We start from the raw sequence: 20,381 nt of genomic DNA, 5'->3' as shown, positions 1-20,381 counted from the left end.
TACCACCACTACCACAGCCAACTACCACCATTACCACCACCACAGCCAACTACCACCATTACCACCACCACCACAGCCAACTACCACCATTACCACCACCACTACCACAGCCAACTACACCATTATCACCACCACCACAGCCAACTACCACCACAACAACCAACTACCACCACCACCGCCAACTACTGCCATTACCACAACCATCACCACGGCCAACTACCACCATTACCACCACCACCATCATCACCACAAACTAATGTACCCCCACTACCACAACTCCCACCATTAACACCATCATCGCCACAACCACCAGCTACCATTACCACCACTACCACCAACTCCCACCATTACCACCACCATTACAACCACCATCAACTACCACCATTACCACCACCGCCAACTACCAACATTACCATAACTCCATCACTCTTCAATGGATTAGTAAGTGCTGGGTAAGTTTCTTTTATACACACACACACACACACACACACACACACACACACACACACACACCTTGGGTCAATGGGTCTGCTTGGTCAGACAAACCGAGTGTAAGCAACAAGTGACTGGCTTACCCATCTACTTAGTTAAAATGTATAATTACATTTTCCCATGTTCAGCACACGAAGAAATCTCCTGCACTCTGGAAATAGTATACAATTTAGCCTTTTTGTCCAGTTAATCATTATTTCCGAGTAGCCTACCTGGTATTTGGAAGCAGGATGGAATGGCAACGCAGTCTGGAGGGAGATTAATTGGAGGTAAATGTAAATAAAACTCAAGTGATCGTTAGTACAAGAGAGGGAGAGACTCGTAATGCATGAAAGACCTCAATTAATGCAAACCGTTGAATCATAAGTACTGTATTTAGGATCCATAATAGTTATGGGAGGTGGGTCAGAGGTTAATGTATGAGCGAGATAAAGCAGGGTGCGCTAAACAGGAAGTAGATGCTGTACTGAGAAATAAGTGTTAATGAGTGAAATGACCAGTGTTACTATACAAGACAGAAGCATGGGAACTAAGAAGAAAGAATAATATACTGGGATGAATTATTTAATTAAATCATCCCCTAGCTAGGCAACTATAGAAAGTACAGGCCTAGGCTACATAGATGACAATATAAAAATAAATACTTTATTTTACGCAGATGATGGCCTACAATTTTCGCAATCAATGACAGAAGCCAAGGCAAACATACGAAGATTAATAAATGTAGGCAAGGAATGTGGGCTTGAAATAAATAAAGCAAAAAGCAAATTTATTATATTCAATATGGATCGGCAACCAGAAAAAATTGAAGATATAGAAGTAGTTACATCTATTACATACCTGGGAGTAGAAATAACAAACTCAAAAGACTGTTTCAAAAAACACAGGCAAAACATGATAAACAAAGCCCATAAACTAGCCAATACAAGCTACTCAGTGACAGCAAAAAGTTGCAACAAGCTACTCATAGGTAAGACATTCTGGAAGAGCCTTGCATTACCTAGCATCCTGTATGGAGCGAGTGTAATAGCATATAGGCAAGAAGAAATAAACAAGCTACAAAGAATTGAAAACTCGGTATACAGATCTATTCTAGGGGCAGCAAAATATACAGCAGAAACAGGGTTAAGAGGAGAGATAGGAGCATCCCTAATGAAAACTAAAATGATGAAAATGAAACTAAATTACATGCAGAGCATCATGAAAAGAGAAAACAGTCTGGTTTACGAAATAACAGAAATAATAAAAGGAGGCAAGGAGAATAGGTGGATGAAAGAATGTAAGAAAGACCTAAAAGAACTGAACATAAATTTTGATAAGTTAAAAAACATCAGCAAAGATGAAATAACAACAAGACTACATGAATGGGACACAAAAGTGTGAAAACAGAAATGGGAACAAAAAGTACACTAAGAATATACAGAAAATGGAAGACAGAAATGGGTGGGGAAGATATGAAATATGACAACACACCAGCCTCTATCACTTTCTTCAAGTGCCGCACCAATACATTGAAATTAAATGACAGAAAAAGGCACTCACAAGAAGAAACAAAATGCATAATGTGTGGCAACGAGAATGAAGATTTAGAACACTTCATATTAGATTGCCAGGCATACAGGGAAGAAAGAGAAAAACAACCAGAACTACAACAACCGTACGTAGAAAACAAAGACGATATATTAGGACAACTATTATTTAAAAAGGAAGATTTTGAAAGAATAAAACAATTCACACATATGTGCTGGAAAAAGAGAGAGAGAAAAATCAAAGAGCTCAGCAACGAATAAACTGTAAAAACTATAAGAGGGGCCGTTGAAAAGGCTATCCCTCTACCAATCATCGCATCGCATCGCATCGCAGGAGCGCGCTACCACTCCCGGCAACGGCGACCCGTCAGAGGCTCGAATTCGCAACCCCTCGACTACGAGTCGGGCGCTCTACCTCCAAGCCAACGCACCCCCGGCTGGTATGAATGAGAATGAATCGATGTATCATGGGTATTTCGATGAGATAACGTTCATGAAATGAGAGTATGGAAGAGAACATGATATCTGAAATTGTTGCTGCTATCACACAGAAATGGTTTGGACATGTGGTGAGGAAGGGGGGAGATCCAGTGCTCATGAAGTGGAGAGAACCTATGAGGGGAAGATGGACAAAAGGGAGACAACTGATGAGGTAGGCCAGGTGGAGAAAAATTCGACGTGCGGTAGCTGGCATTGACAGTGAAGCAGAAGAGCAAATGCTAGCAGATCTGGCTGCTCCCTCTTGAAGTATTTCTTCTGAAAATGACTACCGTATCTCGTATCTTAACTTAAGTGGTAGCCACTAGCCAGCTGGAGTAAAAAGGATCAATTTAAATATCGCGGTCCAGGGTTTGCTTCACATCGTCTAGGTTCAAATCATCCTTGTAATGTGGTAAGAAGAGGCGCTATTTTAGCAGTCTATTATATAGCGCTTACTGCCTTTACTGCTTAGCTGTATAAGTGTGAAATGGTTATTAAAGGTCTATGTTCGTTGTACTATAGAAACATGAATGTGACAGTTGTTTATCCAATCAGCTGATCGCGTGATAGCAATGACATTGAGCCTGACAGCTTGAGACGCACTCTGCACTGGCTGGATTTACTTAACCGTATTTTGGTGGTGAGACAGTGTCAGGGGATAACTTTCTAAGAAAAGTACTTGTCGCTGAATGTCTGCACGAATACAGTACTGTATACAGTTGTTTCCATGAATTACATTAAGAAACTAGCCCAGTTATGCGTTGCATGTTCCTGCAAAACAAATGATCACGATTTTTTATACTGCCAGTCATAGCTATACAGACAGTACCTTAAAACAAAACAATAAAAATCGTTGATTCTGTTGCTTTGGTGTCTTACTGTTATAACTTAGCTATGTAAAGTATAGTAAAGATATTTTGTGTTTTAGTGATGTCTTCACCCTTATCTGCTGCGATCAGTGTTGACTCACCATGACGCACCATCAAAGAGTTGTACAGCATTAGGACTGATGTCCCTCTCTGTCAATGCTGTGGAAAGCCGAGGCTTCCCGAATGGGGGGGGGAGGAACCTCAGAATCCAAATACAGTAGTGAGTCTTCATCCATTTTTCCAACTGGTTCTTGAACTGATTGACCAACTAACTGGCTACCACAGTCCACTCTTCAACAACCCTCTGGCTAAAAACTCTTTTCCTCACAAAGCTCCTCCAGTGTTTCTTCTGGAACTTATAGGAATGTCCTCTCGTCCTTTCCTCACTGCTCCGTACAAAGAAGTGTTCCTCTTCCAGTTTATCCACCTTCTTCACTATCCTGCATGTCTGCAGCAAACTAGCCCTCTTCCTCCTAAATTCCAGTGATGGGAGCCTGAGTTCCTTCAGTCTATCAGAGTATTCCGTTCCTTTCATCCCTTTCACCATCCTCATTGCCTTCTGCTGAACCTTTGCCATCTTCTGCACTCCATTCTTGAATATCTGTTGGGCTACCGGCATACAGTATTCCAACTTGGGCCTTACAATGGTCTTGTACAACAATAAGAATGTCTTCAGTTCAAAGTGTCTAAAGTGCCTACTTATCATCCCCAATCTTGTGTTTGCTCCCACAGCAGCTTTATTAGCACTGACACTAAATGTCAGCATCTGATCAAAGGTAACCCCTAGATCCTTTTCTTCTACCACCGGTGTAATCATATCATTCCCAATCCTGTATTCATGGCCCGGGTTCATTCTTCCAAAGTGCATGAACTTGCATTTACTCATTGAATAACAACTGCCATTTCTTTGCCCACTTTTCCAACCATTCATTATCATCCTGGAACTTTTGACGATCTGCCTCATTCTGCACCATTCTATACACAGTACCTTGGTGTCATCTGCAAAAAGAGCAACGGATGACTCCACAGCCGGGGGGCAGGTCATTGATGAAGATAATGAACAAGTTGGCTCCAATATGATCCTTGTGGGATTCCTGATGTTACATTTCTCCATCCCAACACTGCCTCGCTGAATCTTACTCGCTGTCTTCTTCCCCAAAGAAAGTTCTTCACCCATGCATGCACCTGACCAGATATACCATAATTTTCTAATTTCTTCAATTGCCACAGGTGTGGAACAGAGTCAAAGGCCTTACGATAATCCATATACAGTAGAAGTCCGATTTTTCGGCATCTATGGGACCAGGCAAGTGCCGAAAAATGAAAATTGCCGAATTATCAAAAACCCTACCCACTCAGTACCTTATATGTTTCAGTGAACACTATCATCACTACTCATATCATTACAAATGTGTTTGGAGAGAGTACTGTATACTGTTTGATACTGTACAATACTGTAATGAATACTGTACTATACATGAATATGAAAAATAAAGAAATTAGTGAACATACTGTATATAAATGTACTGGTACAGTAGGCCTACAAGTTCACATGCACTTACCTAAACTTATAGTAGGTTCCTTATTTACATATGTACAATAGAAGGGGTTGATTGGAGTCTGCTACTGCTGGAAGAAGTCCCCAGCAGTAGAAGGTCCTGCAACAGGCTCTAAGGACTCATGGAGAATTTCAAGACTGACGAAAAAAATCGGAAAATCTGCCGAATGATCAGAGATTTTCGTAAATGGGACTATTTCTCAAAACTGCCGAAATGTCAGATTTGCCAGGGAATTGGATGCCGAAGAATTGGACTTTTACTGTATATAGAGTCAAGTGCTCTCTTCTCCTCCAGCCACAGAGTCCATTCCTCCACCACTGACAGGAGCTGCGATTGACATGATCTGCCATGTACAAATCCATGTTGTTTATCGGTGATCAATCCATTTCTGTTCAAATGCTCAATAATTTCATCTCATACTATCTTCTCTACAATCTCACCACAACTACTAGTCAGAGTTACTGGTCTGTAATTCACAGGGTCGTCCTGTCTACCTTTCTTGAAAATCAGTTCCACCTCTGCATCCTTCCAAGCTTTGAGGACTATGCCACTCCTGAGTGATTTGTTAAAAATGATTGTAAGAGGCCCTACCAGCTCCTCCAATATCTCCACAACCACCCTGAAGTGCACGCCATCTGGGCCCACTGATTTCCCTGGTTTCTGTTCCTTTAGCTTATTCCTAACTTCTTCCCCTGTGACTTTAATTTCAGTGAGCAATGACTGAATTCTCAGCTCTTCTGGCTTAGGTGTAATACTCATATCCTCTTTTGTAAACACACTGGCAAAAAACTCATTCATGGTTTCCACAATGTCCTGTGGGTCCTCCGCTCTCGTACCATTACTCTTGGATATCACCACAATCTCACCTCTAACTGTTGTCTTGTTTCTACAATAGCTATAAAACTCCTTCGGATTCTCTTTAACATTATTATCTGTTCGAGCCTCAAACTTCTGTCTTGCATTCCTAGTGGCTTGTGATGCTTTTCTTTTAGCTGATTTGTATTCTTCTTCACTCTCTTCGGTCTTCAACCTCTTGTATCTCTTGTAGCACCCGTGCTACTCCTTTACTGCCTTAAGTACTTCATGATTCATCCATTTCTTTTTTAATGTAATTCCACCCTTCCGAAAGGGTATGTGCATATTCACACCTGTCACTATCGCATCCTCAAGCAATGCCCAGGATTTTTCCACATCTTCATTCTCAAGTTCCACTTTCCAATGAAATGCCTGTATAGTCTTTCTTATTTAGTTGTAGTTGCCTCTAAAACACTCTCTCCTCTTCCGTTCTTCCTTCTTGACTGCAAAACACGCTACTTCAAATTCAAGACAAACATGATCGCTCTTTCCTAGCAGTGCCTCATAGTTCAACCTGGTAATACTATCTGTACGGTCTGTGATGACTAAGTCCAGTAAACTACTTGGTTGCCCCTCTCAGAATCGTGTGTGCTTTCTGACATGCTGAACTAAAAAATTTTCATCCAGGCAATCGAAAAAAATTTCATCCAGGCAATCCAAAAATAATCTCCCCACATTACCTTCAGGGGGGCTCTCACCATATGATTGTTCCAATTTATTTCCCTCATACTGAAATCTCCACATACCACCATCTGTGAATGTTGCTTCCCACACATTTCACTCATAAGCGAGCACAGTGCTTGATTATTATAGTTGTCCCTCAGCATTATCTCATGTCACAACATGCCAGAACCATCATTTGGTTTATTATTAATGTGTCTCAACCATTTCTACCCCACTCTGGTTTAGGTTATCTTAGATTTTATTATTCATCCTTACCCCAAAGGGGTTTAGGGACGGGTATTGTTTTCACTCGGTTTGTGTATTTGTCTTTCTCTCTGTCAGCCTGTTAACAATTTATGTGAAAACAACTGGTGCAATTCTGACTAACTTTACAAGGATGATGGGCAATGACCTCTGACCACCTGATCAAATTTTGGGCCAAGGCTCAGGCTGTAAACCCCCAAAGTGTTAAAAAAGTAAAAACAAAATTTTTTTCCATAACTCCTTTCAATTCATCATAATGACATGAAACCAAAGCCCAAAGATGCATCTCTCAAATCTGCATCCTATAACATGCCTCACTACATCAGGGGGGTCACCCCAAATTTAGCGGTAGCACAGGTGGGTCAGGCCTAAAATTTCAAAAGTCCATAAAATCATTAATTTTCACCTGATTTATTCCAAATTTGATTTGTGACATCTTTGACTAGATATTCTGTTATGTCTTTATGTCAGCACTAAAATGACTGCTGGGAACGGGTTTGCTGTGCCTTGGCACTGCTGCTTGTTACACTTAAGCCAGGAGACTCAAGCCAGTCTCAGTGGACAGTATGATTCCTTTAATTTCTTCCTGGATTGCTTCTGGTATTTTCCTTCTGTTCAGTGTGAAGTTTTTGTGATACATAAACAAAAATACTGGAACTAGTCCATGAAATGAAACTAACAATAAAATCAGGGAATAAATGAGACAAAACATTGACCATATTGCCTCTCCTAACAATGAGAGAGCCCTCTCTCCATGCTAAGAGATCTTTGTATGTGGCATGTGTTAATGAGACCTGGGCAGTAAAGAAACAGGATATTCATAGACTTAAACAAACAGAAATGACAGTGATTGGATGACTGTGTGGTGCATCCTTGAATGCCAGCCCTGTGGGGGCTGGGATTGCAATTGGGGAGTTAAGAGGAAGGATGAGACTGGAGTGCATTAGTGTTGTGATATGGATAAGTAGACTGAGATGGTTTGGGTACGTTGGGAGGATGAAGGATGACAGTTAGGTGAAGGAGGTGAGAAGTGTGAATGTCAGAGGTAGGGTTGTGAATGGCATGCTGCAAATGACCTGAGACGAGGTCATAGAGTGTGACCTCAGAAATTATGGACTGAATAGGAAGGCTGCCAGGGATCAAGCAGTGAGGGGAGCCACCATCAGGTGACCAAGGCCGACACATGCATGCACGATGAAGCCTTTATAAATGATACAACAGTGATGTGGTAATTATGTTTTTGCTCAATTATCTCTTCTTAGATTCATTGCCAAAAGCACAGTCAAGCATGGGGCTGCAAGAGGTGGTTGCAGTGTTGGAGACATACAGAGGGAGGGAGAAAACTATGCGCACACTGCAGTATGGCCTTCTGTTCATCACACCACTGGCCTCACACAAGTCTCAGTAAGACTCACACAATCAATGTCAGTTCATATTAACCCCCTGAATTTGTCTGATACCCTTTTTAGTTTATTGCTACCAGACAGTTTTACTCAGTAAAGGAAAGTGCTTTTGTGTATAAGGGGTTAATTAAGACTGTATCTGGTCCCTCCAGTTCAAAAATTCTATACTAAGCTAGGTAAATTTGTCAGGATACCCCCAAAAAGACTGATGTCCTGAAGTCATCAAGCATTACAGGTAGACTAATGGTACAATGCAAATGTCAGATGTCTTGTTTTACTGCTCTATGCAAGTTACTATAGATATTCTGTCATAAATCTGCATGCTTCTGCTCACACAGGCTTCTATTGGTTTGACACCAATTCCTTATAACCCCATAGCACTGGATGTAAGATTGACATCATTAGGTACTCATTTCAAAAAGTGGATGAGCATATTCCAAGATAAATACCAAATACATCCATGTGCTAAAGGGATTAATGGGCATTTTTCTAACATTAGCTGATTAATAGGAAAGCTGGGTTTGGAAGGCTGAGGCAAAAGATAATGACCACTAAATGTCTTAGTTGAATCATCCAGGTCTCTTTTGCACTTGAAGCCATTAACAACTTGAGTCCAGTAACTCAGTCTGTAGTTAATTATTGTTATTTTAATCAGTGTAGGAAAAACTTCAGGAACTGGGGAAGTCAGATATACAGTAGTCTTCATTTACACTTTCAGATCAAAAGGTGTCCCATGAAACACCATAAATTAAAAAAAATGTCAGAGGACTGATGGGGCTAGATTCTACTGTTGACATCACAGGCAAAGCTTGCTTGATCAAGGTTGTCAGTGTCAGAATCATCATTACATTCTTCCCCCACTAAATTAGGATTAGGCTCGGGAAGATAGCATGTGAAAAAGCTACTCACCAGTTTCTTTGTCTTGGCCAAAACTAAATTCTTTACTCACATATTTATCCATGACAATTTTGCCATTCCCATACATACACATGTACAGTATTTACCTTCCCACTTTTTTTTTTTTTTTTCCTAAGTGTCCTGACAACTCATTCATCTTGTATGGCATGCTGTGACCAACACTTGATGCCCACACTTACAATGATCCACAATCCCATTCATAACAACAAAAGTCAAATAATTATGCTCCACCTTACATGTTATTGACTCACTGCAAAACATGGTGCTTGCGTAAGACAAAAAAAAAATTATTGCTGACATGGATTTGGCCTTGAGAGTTTTGATGATGAGAGAGTACAGAACATACTGTAGTATTACAAAAGGGGCACAAGAACATGAGCTAGACCATGGAATATTTTGTCAGAGCCAAGCCAAGCCAAGCTTAGGTCATGCTACATGAGGGACGTATGGTACTTGTTATGGAGAGGTCGGTATATTTTACTGACATCACGAGGAAAGCTGTGTTAGAGGAAGGACAGCTGTACAGTACTCTAGTTAATCTTTTAGTAATAACTGGCAGATGCAGTTTTCTGAAAATTTCTTTGTTCCAGGAAAGCCCTTCAGACAGCCAGTCAACAGCTGGGCACAGCTCGCATCATTCTGCGATTATTTGATGACTTGCCGATGCTTCAACATTCACTAGCTGTCTTCAGTAGTGGCAAGGTAGTTTTTTAAAGTTGTCTGATGTTTTGATGGTATACTAAGTACATATTACAAGTAGCTGTCTTTAAGTGGCTACCGCTGGATAAGATAATGGCTTTGGGGAGGAACAGAATGCTGACTGGAAGGTTCAGAGATCCATCTCTAACAGGATATAAATTTAATTAAAATAATCTGAAATGATCTTCTGCAGGACCCACTGAAATGCCTTTAAAATGTCACAGCAAATGCTATCTTCCTAAATAAGATAGTCCCAACATTTGTCAGCATGGGCTGTAGCATTAATGACCAAATGATGACATGTGAGGGTGTCTTGTGCCGACTGTTGCCTTTGGGAGGACTGCTGGGCCAAAGGTAATGACCCAGTCAGTGCTCAGTCTGATTTAAAAAAATAAAAATAAATAAATACATCCATTCTAATATGAGTGTAAGGGAAAGAGTGAAATCAGTGTTGTTTATGCAAAAATTATGATATTAGTATAAAGCCTTGTAATGGATAAATGTTCTCAGCTTAATCCAACTGTTCTGGTTTACAGTGCAGGGTAACAGAATATGATTGCAGTCATCATTAGTCAAAACCTGGTATTCCTTGTCCGGAAGTGGGCAGGACAGGTTGGTACAAGTAAAGGGCAAGCAACTGTAAAACTTGGTTAGTTGCTGCACTGCAGGACAAACAAGGCTGACTCATACATGCTTAGAACATGGTCTCTGAGTGCAAGCAAAGCAATTACTGTTACAGTAACAACAATCCAGGAGCCCTTTTCTTAACTGAGTAAAATAGTGTGCCAGTAGCCAGAATGAAAAATAAATGATGTTACTGTGAATCAGTTCATTTAACCCCTCTTGTCTGGGAAGTCATTCATGAACTAAATTAAATTGTCTGGCTGTAGCCAGCATATAACCAGATTAAAGAAAAGAAATCTTAGTGTAGCCTCGTTGTTGTTGAATAATCCTGATCTGTCCAGCCAAGCATACCCATCAACTGCATGCACGCAACCACCCCCAATCGGCTATCCCATGCAGTGAACCAACAACAGGGCACATGGATGGATGCAGAACTTGCATCTCTCCAGCCAGTAAATAGAGGCACCATAGTAGGCTCCACAACACACTGTTAACGAGTACCACCAAGAAGCATAAATGGTTTCTTGGGATACAGGAAACCATTAGGTTTGTCACTCAATGTAGAGCCACCTGAAGTGGAAAGAATAGTAATTAAAAGTAACAGGAAAGATGGAAGAAATAGGAAGAGAAGAGGGCAAATACAGAAAATGAGTGATAAAGCAAATGAAGAGGCAGGCAGCACTGCATCATATGAGCAGATAATGGTCGCCACCACCCACAAGTTTTGCAGTGAACCATTAATCAAGAATAAAAACAAGGTTGCACTGCTATACATAGGAACTGTTCAAAGAGCTCACAAGAGCTATTTCTGATCATGAGGAGTTGTTACACTACTGATACAAGGCATAATTTGAATTTAGGACTGAAACGGGGATCTGTTATGTCTCTGTGATTGTTCGATAAATGGGTGGATGGTGTTATGAAAACTGCAAGGTAGAGAGTGAATACTGTAGTGTCCCTTATGAAAGAAGGTTAAGTGTTGAAATTACCCACACTATTGGTGCTGATGATACTGCTCATTTACAGGAAGATGAATGGGGGCTACAAGGCCTGGTGAACAAGTTGGGAAGTGTGTGTAAGAAATTAAATTTTAACTGGACGAGGCAGAGAAGTATGTTTATTATAAAGGAATGATGATATGGAGTGTACAGTGGGGTTGAATGGTCAGGAAATGGAGAATGTGAGCACCAGTAAATATCTACACATGGACAGTACAATAAGCAAGGATAGGAGCTCAGAGGATGAAGTGTGATAAACAGCTCAGCAGGGAAGAAGAGCTGCAGCTACACTATCTCCAACATGTATCAGTGTACTGTTGTTCTGATGCCATCTGGAAAAGTTTGGTAATGCAGAGCTAACAGTCTTTTAATACCAGCATAAATTAAATTATGTAGTGGTAGGTGGGGGTGCTCACCATACACTCACTTGATGTAATGCTGCTTTGGGTGTCTGCCCTTTCCTCTTCTTTCCTCCCTCTTCTGTCTTTCTTTCCTTCATTCATTCCTCTTCCTTCTGTCTACAGATGACTTTACACTCCCTTCTCTGTCTTTCTTTCCTTTATTCATTCCCCTTCCTTTTTCCTGTGGGTGACTCTACAATGAGTGACAAGCCAAGTGGTTTCCAGTACATCAGGAAGCCATTTACTATGCTGGGTGGTAACCATACAACCAAATTATGGCGCCTCGAGTTTAATGGGTAATTAAGGCGCTCCAATCGGATTGAGATGGTGCAGGTTTATATCCAGGGGGTGGATGGGGTTTATTGCTCATGTAAAGTTACTCTGGGATGAGTAAGGCTGGTCACTCTCATCTTAAATGTCAGAACCAACTTGCCTAGCCCCAGGCTCCTGTGCTCCTCATGGGGCAACATAGGATTGGATGATGGATAGATGGATGAATTAAATTATGATACTGTATCTAAAAAAAAAAAAAAAAATACATTTAAGATGGGCTGCACCTACATGCTGACAACAATCGTCTGTCTTCAAGACTGTCAACATGTTTGATGACAAAATTGCATTTCCTGGTATTATTCAATCACAGTGGCATAATATTTAATACATACCATGAACCAATAATTTTTTAGACTAATGTATGCTGAGAATGATGATGAGGAATAGGGAACTGAGCACAGACTTATAAGATATCATCCCATGACAGTATTGTGATCCCCACTGTAAACACATGGAAAAGAAGCTTGGCTCTGCTGGAAGAACACAAACCAATAGAAAGGAATGGAAATTACAGTACTGTACAGTAGTCATCTAAGAGAAATATGTGTAGCTCTGTTGCAAGAGGCAGACAAATTAGGAAGCTCAGGAGCCTTGCAGTGTTAATGTGGGTGTGCTGAAAAACATCAGGAAAATATCCGGAGACAGAGCCCTGCATAGAGAATGGAAAGTGAGATTGATTAATGGAGTGTATATGAGTGTGGTGGAGAGGGAGAGAGGTGAGAAGGAGATTGAAGATGAGGTGGATGAATGGGATGGAGATGTCTGTGAATAATATTGGTATGTGGTTGAGGGAGAGCAGCTTAATGGTGGAGGAATGGGTGACAGGGAGGCTATCTATTTGTGGCCACCCCCTTAAGAATTATGACATCTGGGTATAGTTAGATAAACATCATGATGGCATTGGAAGTTATACCACAGGCAACCCCCCTATTTCGTGGGGGTCAGGGGACACAGACCCCCATGAATTTGGAATTTCCATGTAATTTTGACACATCCCCTCAAAATGTCCCTATGGTAGCCTATAAGCCCAGTAAGCCACTAGAATCCATCACAGGAATCTAAAACCAGCTTAAAACAGCAAAAATATATACTGTACTGTACTGCTGTACAGTACAGTATATATAGAGTTTACTTCAATAAGAGATAACTTGTAAATGGGTATGATTATAAGAATTATGGTTAATTTTGTTGTTGTTGACTGCCACCAACACCACAGCAATGTGCACAGACTTAAAAATGCACATCTGGGACCAGAAAACACCATAAAATATCACAAATATATACTGAAGTACTGTATAAAATGTTTAATAACAAATAAGCAATTAATGGGTATGGTTCAAATAAATTAGGGCAAATTATTTTTCCATCCATCCATCCATCTATCCATCATCCAATCCTACCTTGCCCCATGAGAAGCGTAGGAGCCTGGGGCTAGGCAGTTGGTCCTGACATTTAAGATGAGAGTGATCAACCTCACTCATCCCTGAGTGGCATTATGTGAGCAGTAAACCCCAACCACGCCTTGGATATAAACCTTCACTGGCTCAATCTGATTGGAGCGCTGTAATTATCCACTAAAACTGGGGGAAAATCCGCATAAAAGCAGGGGTCATGAATATGAGGCCTGTGAATCTGGGGGGTTGCCTATACTCTGTACATTGTAATACTGTAAGTTACTGAACCTGTGTTGAATCTCTAGCTTCTGATATGACTTTCTTTAACTACAGAACAAGGACAAAGTAGTGAGGATTTTTGAGCTGGTAAACACAGTAGCTGATCAACTGTTCTTCCCTGTGGAGCACCTAGCATGGGCTCGTGATATTAAAGTTCTCAAGGGTGACTCCTCGCATCTCTGGCATGCCTCTCTGCTCCTCTGGGCACTCTCTCTCACCCTTTCAATAGCCAGGTAGGTTCACTATACAATAAGTTCTCTGTATATGTCAAGGATGTTCAAAAAAATATAACTTTTTCATACAACTGATTCTGGTAATAATCACAACTTTTTTCAACAACCCACACTGAAAATTGGGGGATATTGGTAAATCAGCTGCATATATAGCAATGGAACTATAATGGGTGATTATTTTGTAAGCTGCTGTGGATATACAGTACTGTAATCGCAAAAACAACATTAAAAGAATCAGCAATATAACTAAACCATACATGCTCCCTGCATGTCAACAAGTGGGTTGGTGGAGGATTAGTGCCCCTCCCCATAAAACAAATAACTCAGAGTCATATGGCCACCCCTTATGGGATTATGGCATCTGGCAATAGATAGAACATTTAAGGAGGATTTATCTCACTGGTAGTATGAGAATGATGTCTACAGTATTTGTCCATATTAGTCCCCACACTCGAGCAATGTACTGTTCACTTTATCCTTGCTACCACTAGATAATTTGATTCACCTTTAGAGACTTTGTGAACTGAAGTCTCCAAAACTATGTGGCTGATTGAGGTGGCCCTCTCAGCCACCATGGTTGTTTGTGGTGATTAAATTTAGCTGCAGCTGCACTTTCACGGGTCCCTCCATGTACATACAGATAGATAGATAGATATGTAGTATGTATTTATTTATTTATTTTAATGCTGTGACAGTATTTTAAGCTATGTGAATAATACTCTACAGGTAATATCTCAGTACAGTTTTACCCACAGTGAACATTGTCAGTTTTCTTTGGCATTTTATATACAGTATTGTTATACTTATGTCAATTTTTAAACTTTAATTACAGAGCCTTACGTGCTATTTCTCTCCTGAAGCAAACCAAAGTCACTACTGAAGAAAAGTAAGTTGAACTTTATAGTTACAGGAGTACATCAGTATGGTATGTACTGGTTATCATGTATGGGTTTGATGTTGTGTATATATATATATATAAAACATTCTTAATTATGCTTTCTGCTTAGCAATGTTTGAAGTTAAGAGAGATGATAATGTATTTCTTGTGTAGCTTCAATGCTAATTATTACAGCATCCCTCTTTTGTGGAACTAAGCTCAGCTACATTTATCAGTAGTTTATCTTTACAAGATAATAGCCTTTTCACTTTCCACCCTTATTTGTATCTTTATGTATTTCATTCATCCACCTCAGTCCCTTGTCAGTTCCTTAGCCTTTTCAGCTTTCATAACTCATGCTTTTGCACACTTAGTTTCCATTTGTATCACCTACTTGTTAGCCTGCCATGCATCCTCCTGCCTTCAGATTCAGTCACATAAGTGCTTTTCACCACCTTATGTATCGTACCTTATTACCCATTCTTTTCGTATTACCATACCATCTAAGCACACTTTTCCACCCATTTATCAGTGGTCTTCCTTACTCTACATATTTCATGCTTCTCTGTTTCTAATCATATCAACTCTACACAATCCATATACATTCCTGAACAGACGCACTTCTGATATGCTCACTTTTTAATTTTCTCACCTTTGCCATACCAGATTTTCATGCCCTTACACTGGTGATGGCTGTATCACACACCCACCACTCACCCATCTTTTGTCCTATACCCACTTTAGCACAGTATCTGCTTTCTGCACGTCACCTGTTTTCTACTACTGCAACAAGATGACAACTTTTCCAACAATTCAAGTCTCTCTCCATTTACTAGCGTATCACACACCGAGACACCATTTTCATTATCTGTCATTTTATTCTTATCTACGTTTACTTTCAGACCATCTAGACAGAATAATGGCCTTGTGTTGCCCACATGAGTTCGATATTGCATTGGCTGGCTAAGAGATTTTTTATTTTTAATACCACCCATGGCATAGGTTTATTATACACATATACCATAAGTGTTCTGGATTACATTTGCCTAGGCTAAAGTCCCAGAACTTTGAAGAAGGTAATATATACTAGCTATTACCATTCTGTTTTTACTGATTGTTCTCATTACATCACCATCATGATCATCTAATCCAGTGTTGCCCCACGAGGAGCGTAGGAGCCCGGGACTTGGCAAGTTGGTCCTGACATTTAAGATGAGAGTGACCAGCCTCACTTATCCCTGAGTGGCATTACTTGAGCAATAAACCCCCCAGCCACTCCTTGGATATAAACCTGCACCAGCTCAATCTGATTGGAACGTCCTAATTACCCACTAAACCACCAGGCACCATAATCTGGTTATATGGTTACCACCCAGCGTAGTACAGGTAAATGGTTTCCTGGTGTACAGGAAATAATTTGGCTTGTCACTTATTGTAGAGTCACCTGTAGGCAGAAGGAAAGAAAAACAGAAGAAGAAGAAAGGAAGAGGATAAGACAGACATCTGAGAGCAGCACTGCATCAAGTGAGTGGATGGTGAGTGACCCTGCCTACCACTCATTACTATTATAATTATTATTATTAGCGGTAAGTGGGGACACTCACCATCCACACACTTGATGCAGTGCCGCTTGGGTGATTGCCTTTTCCTCCTTTCCTTCTTTCTTTTTCTTTCTTTCCTTCATTTTTTCTTCTTCCTTCTGTCTGCAGGTGACTCAACACTAAGTGACAAGCCAAATGGTTTCCTGTACACCAGGAAACCATTTACTATGCTGGGTGGTAACCATATAAGCAAATTATGGCGCCTGGTGGAGTAGTGGGTAATTAAAGCGGTCCAGTCAGATTGCGTCTGGGGACATTTACAGCCAGGGGGTGGTTGAGGTTTATTGCTCCCGTAATGCCACTCAGGGATGAGTGAGGCTGGTCACCCTTATCTTAAATGTCAGGACCAACTTGCCTAGCCCCGGGCTCCTACGCTTTTTATGTGGCAACACAGAATTAGATGATGGATGGATGGACTGTTGTTATTATTATTATTATTATTAGTATTATTATTATCATTATTATCATTATTATCACTCATCTTAAAATGCCAGGACCAACTTACGTAGCCCCAGGCTCCTACGCTTCTCATGGGGCAACATAGGATTGGATGATGGACGGATGGATGGATGGATGGATGGATTATTATTATTGCTACTACTGTACAGTATTATTGCTATTACTCTTTTATCACTGGCAGTGATAAAGGACGACAACTGGCTATATTTGGAGTGATTGTTGTTATTACGGCAGTGATGCCATAGCATACTGCACTAGCACTGATACTTAATGCAGAATTACTCTGTGACTGCAGCCAAGAGAGACTGGAGGAGCAGTACCGTAGTGAGCTACTGACAGTGATAATGCAGGCAGCTGATTTGCTCAACGCCATCAACTGGCTTCCTAATCGCCCATGGACCCGGCCCTTCCCACTGTGGCAGGTAAGGCCACCCCCGCCATGGAGGCCTTGGCACCGACCTTTTCCCACGTGGCAGGTTAGTAATGCACTGCCTCTTTCTCTCTTAACTGGAAAAATAACATTTCAGCTAGTAGGAAATGTAGTAATTAATGTTTGATAGTATGGGATTAACACTGATGGTTTGGGATGCATTCAGGGGCACAGCCAGGATTTTGGTATGTTGGTGGGACTGAATTGTAATGTCATTATTTTAGAGATACAGTATTGCTGCTGGCAAGGTATTATAATACCGGCACTCTGTAGATTAATAAGCAAAGTATCCAGTGTTAAATTGTAAAGGAAGCCACCCTGGAAACAGTCATTAATACTTTCAATGAATAAATAAAAATATACTTTAGCAACTACATCACTACACTATCATTCTGTTCAGCATCTTTTCTAAGAAAGGGAGGCTTGTAATCCTCCCCCCTCCCCCCTCCCTTGGCTGTGCTCCTGGATGTATTATTGATTGCAGCCTTATGCTTTTACCCTGACTCATCTCATAGGTGCTTATGGTAGATGTGTTGATACTGTACAATAATAATAAACTTAAATTACTGTATTAATTATTATTATTATATTTTATTATAATTACTATTATTATTCTTGTATTTATTTTTTATTTTGCATGTTATTTAGTACTACTATTTTTTTCTTTCTTTCAGTGCCTACCTAATATGACCTACTGACTCGTGTTAATATTAGAGTGTGTCCATATTAACATCTGGTATACCTTAACCCCTTTAGTCTGATGACCAGTTTTTCATTTTAATCTTGTCATCTTCAGATTGAGCACTTTGAACAGTTTCTACATATGGTACTGCAACCTTGTTTTTATTATTGAGTAAATGGCTCACTGCTAAACTGGTAGGTGGTGGTTACCATTATCCACTCACTTGATGTAGTGCTACCTGCTTCTTCCTTCGCCTTTATCATTCTTTTTCTGTGTCTGTCCTTCTCTTTTTCTATTTGTCCCATCTTTCTTGTCGCATTTTTTTTCACTCTTCTTTCCTATTCAGGTGACTTTACATTGAGTGACAAACCTAATGGTTTTTTGTAAGCCAGGGATCATTTACAATGCTGGATGGTTACTGTACAGCTAACCCATACATGTTCCCTATGTGTCAGCAAGTGAGTTGACAGAGGGTTAGTTTCCCTCGCCTTAAAACAACTAACTCAAAGACAAACGGCCACCCCTTGTGCCCCTTATGGGATTATGGCATCTGGCTATAGATATACAGATAGATCTGGACTGGAGACATTAGATATAGCCTTCATTCTCAACAAAAAGTCTAAAAAAAAAAAAAGCTGAATAAAACTGTCTGGAGGTAGCAGCAATAAATCAATAAAGCACATCACCAGATAAAATGAGTTAAAGGTGAAATGCTTTAACTCCCAAGCCATTTACTGTATTTTATTCATATATTATTGTAATTAAAAACTAAATGCTGTTCTGTGTCTGTGCTGAGTGATGGAGACAAATATTTTCTCTGTCCCCACAGGTTGGTTTGTTTGGTTTAATATCATCGCTCGTGGGCTTCAGCAAACTTCTCTCAAGACTAAGGGTGCAGTAGAGGTAACAACAGTTCTCCTCAAACAGTCCATTTTTAAAGCAAGTTTAGTGGGTGACAGTTGCAAGGAGTTGTAATGCACAGTTCATTAGATTAATTACCATACAATATGTAACATAACAGTACACTTTCATCTTTTCATTTTTTTTTTTTTTTTTTTACTTAAACCCATCAGCATGGAGATGTCTTTCTTAAACTGAATTTAAAAATCCAACACTAGCTAGCAGAAAACAAAAAAGACATCTTCAAGCTTATTGGGTTAACTAAGAATGTTTCAAATCATATAAGCTTGAAGACATAATTTCTAAGTTGAGTAAAGTTGTTTGGTATTTGCCAAAATAAGACAAAGAATATATCCTTTGGCTGACTGGATTAAGAACTGTGTGTAAATATATAAAGGAAGTGAAGAGTAGAATGACCCTAAAAAGTAAAGTGACTGGTGCTATGAAGGGCTTGATACTGAATGGATGTCAGGGTATGGAGGTGTACAAGACTGTTTGGTGTGTTAGTGCTCAAATTAATATATTAGTATAAGTATAGAGAATGTTGCAGATATAGTAATATCAGAGGTGAGAGCAGTAGCAATAAGTGATAAGGACTGTGTGCAATATGTGAAACTATCTATCTGTCTATCTATTGCCAGACGCCTCAATCCCGTTCGAGTGGCCACAAACAAATCGCCTCCAAGTCGCCCTGTCCCCCGCCATTTCACTGCCCTGCTCCCAACTCACACCACCGTCTCTCATATACCTCTCCACCCCATCCCTCCATCTCATCCTCGGCCTCCCCCTCCCTCTTCCCCCCTCCACCTCACTCACATACACTCTCTTCGTCAGTCTTTCACCCTCCATCCTCTTCACATGGCCAAACCACCTCAGTGTATTCCTCCTGACGCTTCCTATCACATGCACATCCACACCACATTGCTCCTTTATATCCTCATTTGTCAGCCTGTCTCTCCATGTGACTCCACAGGCTCCTCTTAAACACAGATAAGAAATATAGAGATTTATGAAAAAAATTTTTGTAAGGAAGTTTGGTATGCTGATCAACAGGTGGAACAGAGTATGCCTGGATGATATTATTACACTGTGAGAAAGGAAGTTATTAGGGTTGTTGTTGTTGATCAACCTCAGTCTGTTTGGCCAAACAGACCCTTCAACCACAGGCAAGCAACCACCTCTGCAGGGCCATCCTGTGCGGTGAACTGATGTTTCCTTGTGGTTGACAGTGCCTCACTACAGTGAGGCACAGGGAAGAATGTGGAAGTTTGGTTCCTGGGTAGATGCTGCATTTGCATCTCCACCCAGTTAACAAGGGCACCATAGCAGGCTCCATTCACTTTGTGTTCTGGTTATATGGTTACCATCCTGTGTTGTAAATGGTTTCCTTGTCACTCATTGTAGAGCCAACTGAAGTGGAAAGAAGAGTAAGAAAAAGT

The 20,381-nt window shown here is 40.4% G+C and overlaps 1 protein-coding gene across 3 annotated transcripts; it reads left to right on the top strand.

The window, feature by feature from the left end:
* Positions 1 to 7,986: 7,986 nt before the first annotated feature.
* Pex11c (peroxisomal biogenesis factor 11c) lies at positions 7,987 to 19,578 on the top strand. Of its 3 annotated transcripts, none has more exons than XM_080273282.1 (6): positions 7,987 to 8,115; positions 9,623 to 9,734; positions 13,815 to 13,993; positions 14,826 to 14,879; positions 17,226 to 17,352; positions 18,872 to 19,578. In XM_080273282.1, the coding sequence occupies exons 1-6, from the start codon at positions 8,000 to 8,002 to the stop codon at positions 18,941 to 18,943; spliced, it is 660 nt and encodes a 219-aa protein (XP_080129408.1). In that variant the 5' UTR covers positions 7,987 to 7,999; the 3' UTR covers positions 18,944 to 19,578. The 3 variants fall into 3 exon arrangements, with proteins under 3 accessions (XP_080129408.1, XP_080129407.1, XP_080129409.1); XM_080273281.1 differs by having other exon boundaries at positions 17,226 to 17,406; XM_080273283.1 differs by lacking the exon at positions 14,826 to 14,879 and having other exon boundaries at positions 17,226 to 17,406.
* Positions 19,579 to 20,381: the final 803 nt, after the last annotated feature.

This window comes from Coenobita brevimanus, chromosome 54 (genome assembly GCF_032717465.1).
Source record: "Coenobita brevimanus isolate Jiangsu-jjx chromosome 54, ASM3271746v2, whole genome shotgun sequence".
Classification (NCBI taxonomy): domain Eukaryota; kingdom Metazoa; phylum Arthropoda; class Malacostraca; order Decapoda; family Coenobitidae; genus Coenobita; species Coenobita brevimanus.
The sequence above is the reverse complement of the archived record's forward strand: the minus strand, read 5'-3'. Positions and strand labels throughout refer to the sequence as shown.

Excerpts from the sequence above, each read along its gene's own strand:
- Pex11c (XM_080273281.1), top strand. The coding sequence starts at position 8,000 with ATGGGGCTGCAAGAGGTGGTTGCAGTGTTGGAGACATACAGAGGGAGG. Across the intron at positions 8,116-9,622 it reads CTGGCCTCACACAAGTCTCA|GAAAGCCCTTCAGACAGCCA; the intron begins GTAAGACTCACA and ends TCTTTGTTCCAG. Across the intron at positions 9,735-13,814 it reads CTGTCTTCAGTAGTGGCAAG|AACAAGGACAAAGTAGTGAG; the intron begins GTAGTTTTTTAA and ends CTTTAACTACAG.